The sequence below is a fragment of the Quercus robur genome, chromosome 6, assembly GCF_932294415.1.
Source record: "Quercus robur chromosome 6, dhQueRobu3.1, whole genome shotgun sequence".
Lineage (NCBI taxonomy): Eukaryota > Viridiplantae > Streptophyta > Magnoliopsida > Fagales > Fagaceae > Quercus > Quercus robur.
In genome coordinates this window covers 1,694,426-1,702,985 of record NC_065539.1, presented here as the reverse complement: position 1 = coordinate 1,702,985, position 8,560 = coordinate 1,694,426, and the positions used below count along the sequence as shown (strand labels likewise).

The following is an 8,560-nucleotide window of genomic DNA, read 5'->3' as shown; positions in this document are numbered from 1 at the left end:
TTTGTTAATCTTTGAAGTCTTTTTTAATTGCATATGTAGCTGCAAGACATCATTTGATTGTTTTTGTATTGATTGTGACATTCGTATTGATCAAGGGCTATTTTTTCATGCTGATGCTAGTTGGGAAAGCAAAACAATGAGAATATTTTTGTTCAAATGGACAGCAATTTCAAATGGATAGCAATAACTGGTTGGAACTGAGAATTTGTCATGTCATCTTGCAGCTTTGTTAAGGGTAGAGATTATGATCCAGATCGTGAATAGGCTGAGAAGAGAAAGTTGCAGAAACAAGTAAAACATGAAGCTAAGGGGGCAGCTCGTGAGTTGCGGAAAGACGCATTTTTCTTACTTGAGGTTAAGGAAAAAGAAAGAGCACTATGGGAAAAAGATAGAGCAGAGAAGTATGAGAAGGCATTAGCTTTCCTTCAAGAACAAGAACATGATATAAAATCTGGACAATTAGGAAAAGGCAGGAAGAGGGGAAGATGAAGCTGACTTCTGAATCTTTTATTACATGCTATCATTATTTAGGTGGTGTTTAGGTATACATAATATTCTTGGAATTGAAGTGAATTGAAGCTTGGGAGTTGGAATCAAAGGCGCAATTTTGATTTCATTGTATTATTATTGTTAACCTAAGAAATTATAAACAAGTTTTTCCCTTCTCCTATTGATTTCATTGTATTATTATTGTTAACTTAAGAAATTATAAGCAAGTTTTTCCTTTCACATATTGAGTCATGCTAAGTCTACTAATTTTGAGAGGAATTCATCTATTTCTTTAAACATACACAGGGGTAATATATATATATATATTTGAATGGAGTTTTCTATTCTGAGTCTAAGAGTTACAATTGTTGTTGGGATTGTGAGTATGAGATAGAGAAAAGAGAAGCAGAAGACAGAAACATGATTAACATAGTTTGGCATGATGCCTATATCTGCAATAAAAGCCTTAAAGCAACTAAATCTATACTGTAGAATGAAATGGCCATGATATAGAGTAAAACGTGCAAGACAACTGCTACAACAACAAATGATGACAGTCAATGGAATTACCTGCCATAACAACTAACAACTAACAATATATGACCAAAATACTAATAATTCTTCCATAACAGCTAACAGTTGTTCTCATAAAGTTTTTGTAAATTATTGACCAACGCAAAATAGAATACTTATGTCCAGTATCACCATCATATAAGCTTACGAAAAGCTTTACAAAACAGTGACCACAAAAATGTTCTAACAATTAACGGTCCTACAAACTACTATTGTTGTTGCTCCTCAACCTTTTCCAACTCCACTTCCAGCTCTTCCTTTTCCAACACCAGCTCCAGCACCTTTTCTAGATCTACCAACTCCATTGCTTCCAGCAGCACTTGTTTGGGTTGAGACCTTTAATAATAGAAACATAGTAAGTATGCATGCATAACAAACTAAATGACCAAATATTGGCAATTTGCAAATAATAAGCACAATGTATATAATATAGTATGGAAAGTACTATAGTTGATTGGCTTCCAGCAACACTTGATGGGCGACAATCCTCTTCCACTCTTAAGCCCATAAACACATGATTGCCTCCTATTCTCCTAATCTACAAAAAGCTCAAAAAATTTGCAGTTAGCAACTACAATAAGTAGCATATACCAAAACTTAGTTAGCAATAAGCATGTATTAATACATGATTTTGTCTCCCTATAGTAGATGTTGCTCCTTGTCTCTGCTTAGTCTGACCCTCACTAGCATCATTAGATTTGGGGGGGACTTTGCATCCTCTTTTGTTGTGACCTAATTGTCCACAATTGGTACATTTTTGTGCGGCAGATGACTTCTTTAACTTATGTGAAATCCTTCGTGCCTCATCAGCAGCTTTCTTCCTCTTGTTCTCCTTTGGTCTTCCAGGCTGTACTAGCATCTTTGGAGGCAGAATCTTATCACTTGCTACCTTTGGCCAAAACTCCTCACCATTGGTAGGCTGGATAAGATGTGAGTAAGTTCTAAGGTAAGTCTCAACCTTGTAGTAGTGATGCACATAATTTTCTGCTTTTTCTTTCTTGTAAGCAATTGCTGAAATCGCATGCTTACAAGGGATGCTCGTTAAATCCCATCTATAGCAAGCACATGTATGCTTATCCAGATCAACTACAAACTGCTTTCCCTTACAATGCACTTCAAACTTTGATCCATCAGACCATGTAGATGTGCAATCCCTAGTTGCTTCCTTGTTAACTTCTAATTTATCTTGAATCCTAGGACAAATTGGGTCAGACTTCTTCAACATTGTATCCCTATTTCTTGGGATCCTTTTCATAAGATACCTCCTAATCATCTCACACATGGTCAATATGGACTTATCCCTAGCATCAATTATCTTGGAATTAAATGACTCACAAAGGTTGTTCAACAACATGTCACACTTAGGCCAAGTACTAAAAGCATGTCTACTCCAATGTGCACAATCAATACCCATCAAATGCCCATAAGCATTGATATCTACATTTCTCATCATCTCCATCTTTGCCTTAAACCCAGGTTTGGTGGTCTCTCTTGCTGCTGCCCACATTAAATCCTTCAATAGTTTACCCTTGTGATCCTTCTTGAAGTTGGCATATAAATGCCTAACACAGTATGTGCTTCAGGAGCAACTATTGCAAGAGCAGGAAGTAAGCCCTACATTAAAAACAAACAAAAAAAAAGGTTATTACGTAGATATTAAATAATTTGAACACTAAATTTAAATATAAATATATACAATGAATACAACATTCAACTTACATAAAAAAGAAACACATACCTTCTGTTGGTCAGAAGTAAAGGTCCAGCCTCGTTCTCTCACAGGACCAATATCAGCTAACAACAACTCCAGAAACCATGACCAACTGGCCTTGGTCTCACCCTCACAAACAGCAAAGGCTATTGGATACATCCCGTCATTCTCATCAATCCCAACGGCTGCCAATAGTTGCCCCTTCAAAAACCCTTTTAAATGACAAGCGTCAAGACTAATAATTGGCCTACATTCCTCCAAAAATCCGGTTCTACAAGCAGCTAGGCACACATACATTCTCTTGAAGTGCAGTGTGGGTGTGTGTAGATTAATTTTGGCTGTAGTGCCCGGATTAGAAACTCTCAACTCTTCACAATAATCTCTAGCTCTTTCAAACTGATAGACAAACCTTCCTTTAAGCATTTCCAATGCAATCTGCCTAGCCCTAAAGGCTTTGTCTAGGGAAATGTCTACTTGAAATTGATTTTTTATACCTTCCTTTATCTCAGCACTTTTGATGTTGGGTCTCCCTCTAAACACCTCTAGCCATGCAACTGCAATCCACCTTGCAAAAACCATCCTACTATGAAAAGCCCTAGAACATGTATGCTTTTCCCGATAGGTTTTCACAAGTAAAGAGTTTTCTTCACGGTCCCATGAAGCATAAATATACCACTCACAATTCTCACATTTGTAACTCACCTTGCAAGACTCATTCTTAACAATTAACATTGGATATCCGTGCTTAATTCTATAAGACTGCACAGCCCTCTTAAACTCCTTGTGGTCACTAAACAACATCCCTTTCTCAAAAACGGGGTTAGGCATATCCACCTCAGCTCTAAATTCAATGTACTTGGGGTGCTCTTCATCATCCTCAAAGTTGATAGGTGTGCACAAAACATCAGAGTGCCCATAATCACTTTCCTCACTTTTTATATTATGCTCCTCATCACTAAAGCAAGTGGGTACCCAATTTGATGTGTTCTGCTTATAAGGGTTTACGTTTGATTGGTCATAGGCAGTGGTTTGGACAATGTGAATGGATGGAGCAATGTAAGTGGATGGGTCAATGGGGGAAGATGGTCTTTCATATTTATCAAATTCACTGTCACCTACCAAATCAGCATAGTCCTCGTCAAAAAAATTGTCATCTACTCCAACTCCTTCATCAACTTCTTCATGAAACTCATGCTCATCATCACCTTCATTACCTTGATCCTCATCAACTTTTTCATTAACAGCTTGTTCAACATGCTCCACATATATGTGTACTAACCTTTCGGGTGCAAATTCTAACCAATCACGTAAAGCCCTAACATCATCATCTTTTTTCAATGGAAACAGGCCATTATGAAGTTCCATATGAGGAATTCGGTAAAATTTTTTTGCTATATTCATAATACCAAGGTCTTTGGCATACTTAGGCATATCAAAAACAGCAAAAGTGTCAGGATCTACATCTGAGACCCTTGATTCAGTCCCTCTAGCATATTCAACATGTGTATCACTATGTGTAATGAATACCCCTCCATGATGTATAGACATATCAAATGGTTGATCCATATTCAAAGCCCTGCACACATATAAATGCATTACTAAAATATTACATTTAATTAATAAATTAATAAAATATAATTCACATACATGTATACAGGAGGCATTACTATAATATAACATTTAATTAACACATTACTAATATCACCATCTTCTTTCAATGGACATAAGCCATTATTAAAATAAATATAATACAATATACCCACAAAGAGCTATAAAGCAGAACACATGGACCACTCAGTTGGACCACAACCATTCTACTTAGTCAATTTACCAAGTAAAAGTGTGCATTATTTTACACCATTCAATACACACAGCTTATCATCACAAATTGACCCACCAAAATTATATATCAATAAAGTAACCAGTTGCAGACAAAACAGAACCAAATATATCATAAGCCATAGACAACAAACCCCACCATAAAGTAATATATCATAAACCATAGACAACAAACCCCACCATAAAGTTCCAATAGCAAAGTAAATGAGTTTAACCCCTCACCTTTAAATCACACACATTCTGCCAGCAACAAAAACCCATCACCGAAAAACATTCTCCCAGCAACAAACCCATTACCCAAAAACATTCTCCCAACCACTAACTACATATATGAATTTCATTTTTACAAACCCAAACCCCATTCCAAACCCATGGTTGTTGATCATGCTTCTTCCGTTTCATCTTGAAGCACACAATCAAATTGGCCCTTAAGCCAAAACAATGTAAATGGAGATCCAAGGTGCACGGCCAATGTTCCACAAGATCTTAAATTTTGTTAGCAAACCCATCACCCAAAAAATTTAACAAAAACCCGCCCCAAACATTCTGCCAGCAACAAAACCTCAAACAGGAAAAAAAAATTTGAACAAAAACCTCAACAAATCCAAACAACAAAAGCCCCAGCAAACCCAATAAAAAAATCCAAAATTCCAATCCAGTTCCAGACAAAAAAAAATCCAAAAAGAGATAGAGAAATAGAGCCATAGAGAAGAGAAATACCCGTCACCGCCGCTGTTGCCGCCTTGGAGCTAACCTGGAGCCTTCGATGAAATTACTCACGTCTGGGCTCACGATGCAAGAGCAGGTTGCAGAGACTATGCGGTGGTCTGAGTTCATAAGGGTTAGGGAGCTAAGGGAGGGCTGGGTTCGTGGGTTTAGTTTTAGGATTTTCAGCTCATAACAGAGTAACAGTGCCGTATGTTTGTTTTGTATTTGGGCAAAACGGCGCCGTTTAGCAATTGCCAGGTCACCACTTTATTTCCTTGCTGCTGTGCCGTTTTGAGCTTATTTGGCAAAAAAAAAAAAAAACATGTCAGCAAGATGACATGGCAGTTAACACCAAAAACTAACCAGGGGAGTGATTTGCTAACGGGACTAAACATTGGGGTGTAAAATCAAAGTTTCGAAACGTTAGGGTGTAAAATCCAATCACCCTCAAACGTTAGGGGTGTACTTTGCAATTTACCCTATATTATTAACAAACTATCAATCAATATAAATACATAAAATTATTGTTTCTTAATATATTAAAATGCAATCATCTATCAACAAAAACAAAAGATACAAAACACTATTGTTTCTTAATACATTATCTATGAAAATGGAACTCGACATTATGAATTTATTATGCACTATCAACAAGCACTTTTCCTAATGTTTCCATTTTTATTTCTTGAAAGTTGAATCAATGTTCTTTTTTCTATTAGTTGCCTTTATTATTGCCCGATTTAGGGTGTTTTGAGGTTCTTAATATATATATATATATATATATATATAAAATAATTGTTACTTTTATATAAAATAATGAATTTAATTTAATTCACATTTTAAAAATATTTATTTATAATCTTATTCACATTTTATATCAGATTTTTAACTTACTATTTACTTATGGCAATATTGTAAATAAGAAGAATATAGGATTATTTTTTAAGTAGGAAGTTTCCTACAATTTTCCTTAATCTCTCCACTGCTCAACACCTGTTTTACTTTTACCATCAAATCTCTTTTTTCTATTTTCGCAACCAAATTTCTTCCTCACTATCTCTCACCAAGGAAGCAATGCCAGGATCTCAAATTAATTCTTTACTCAAATATTCTTGCATACTTTTAGTTTTAGTCTTCATCATTTGACCGTGAATCTGAGCACTCCTCTCTTCTCCTTCTCAGCATCTTCTTCTTCACATGCTCCGTACTACAATAAGACAAAGATCAAAGAATGCCATAAGTAAATAGTAAGTTTGCCCAAGTTTCGACTCATTCAAGAAGGCAAAATCTCATTACAGGCCAAAATGGGTCTCGCGTGGCGGCGTGAACTGTGAAAGCTGGAGCAACGAAGCAATCGGCAAGAAGATGGGTCTCGCATGGCAGCGTGGGTGTGAGTGCCTCTCGGTTTATCTCGCAGGAGTTAATTTAGTTTCTGTCTCAACTACTCTCTATTTTTCTTTTTCTTTTTTCATTCGTTTTTTTGTTTTCTTTTTTCTTAATAAAATTTGGATTTGTAATTTTTTTTTTTTTTTTTTTTTTTTTAATGATGTACCTGGGTTGAGTTAATGGTTCACGATTTTGGAGGGGCCAAGCTACAAAGTGGGGCAAGTAAAATTTTTTTTTACTGAAAATTTATCTACTAATTTTTTTATTTTAGTCAGGGGGGCCCGAGCCCCCTTGGCCCCCACTGGGGTCCATCCCAAAAGATGGAGACAATAACGACAACAATATTGCATGTTACGGAAAGATCATGTTTATCACGTTGGGAAATTCTTCTTGTACATTTGTTTGATATAATGAAAACACAGTGACAGAAGAAGAAAGGAAACCCCAAACAAGCAAGAAGAATAAACGCAGAAAGAAAAAACAGAAGATTGGAGAAGAAGGAAAACTGGAAAACGCAGAAGAAGCAGGGTAAAGATAAGGTTTATGCTTTTCATTTCTATTTTATTTTGTGGACTTGGTGTGTTTTGGGATTGCATTTTCGGATTTGTGGCAAGGATGAGAGATAAAAGGCCAGAGTTCAACGGAGAAAATGGCATAACGTCAATGCCCCCATCTTTTTTTTTTTTTTCTTTCTTCTAGCTTCAGCTTAACACGTGAGACCGGCCAGGGCTCTCAAACCTGGGTAGTTCAACCGCGATTCACATGGTTCACTGTATTTTTTGTGCAGAGCGGGTTTTAGGTTTAAAAAACCATTTCAAGAGGCGGTTCTTCATTAACCAGGTCGGACCGTACAGTCCGGTCCGGATTTTGACACCATTAATAGAACTGAGATGTACAGTCCGACGAGAATATTGATACCATTAATACAACTGAGATAAAAAAAAAAAACATTTCTAACACACAAATACAAGCACTCTAAAACTAAATTCCCAAAAGAAGAAGAAGAAGAAGCCCATTACAGAAACTCCAACACCCAAATACTTAGACCGAACCAAATGGTAAGAACTGGGGGGAAAAAAATAAAAATCCAAACAAATAGGAAAAAATATTACTGTTATCTTTTCCTAGTAGCTAACAATCATAACATGGCAATGGCAGCCCTGGTGGCACTGGCAGCCTGGCGGCCCTGGTGGCCCTTTGTCCCCTTTCGGCCCTGGATCCCCTTTGTCCCCTTTCGGCCCTGGATCCCCTTTCGGCCCTTTCTCCCCTTTCTCCCCTTTGTCCCCTTTCAGGCCTGGCGGGCCTGGCTTCCCTGGATCCCCTGGATTCCCTTTTCGCGGGCGAAAGTAAATCGCCAATATGATTAAGCTAATTAATGTTATTAGAGCCAAGATACACCACCCCAGCACGAACAGCACGGATACTGGTTGTCTTTGACTTGATGGAGGCCATATCTTGTCATCTTGTAGTGATGGGGTGAACGGGGGAAATGGGGGAACATGTTGGATTGGAGGAAACTCAAGTGCTGGTGCTGTTGGTGGTGGAGGAGGAGTAAGACAGGGTTGTGGTGGTGGTGGTTGTGAAGAGAGGGTTGGAATTAGTGGTGCGATGATGGTGGTAAACAGCATGAACAACAGGGCAAACATGGTTGAAATATTTGGGTTTTGGAGTAGAAGGTGAAGGTCTATCTGCTCTGAAATAGCCACAAAGCCATGCTTTTTATAGTTGCTTGGATCACCATTGTTTGGCAGACTTCACCATCAATAGTTGCTTGGATCACCATTGTTTGGCAGACTTCACCATCATTTGGTAGATAGTCTCTGAGTGTGTTTAAATACCACTTATTTTACTAAA

The 8,560-nt window shown here is 37.4% G+C and overlaps 1 protein-coding gene across 1 annotated transcript; it reads right to left on the bottom strand.

Moving 5' to 3' along the window:
* Positions 1 to 2,577: 2,577 nt before the first annotated feature.
* Positions 2,578 to 4,339, bottom strand: LOC126689577 (uncharacterized). Its single transcript, XM_050384815.1, has 2 exons — positions 2,801 to 4,339; positions 2,578 to 2,676 (listed from the first exon to the last, which is right to left on the bottom strand). The coding sequence occupies exons 1-2, from the start codon at positions 4,337 to 4,339 to the stop codon at positions 2,578 to 2,580; spliced, it is 1,638 nt and encodes a 545-aa protein (XP_050240772.1).
* Positions 4,340 to 8,560: the final 4,221 nt, after the last annotated feature.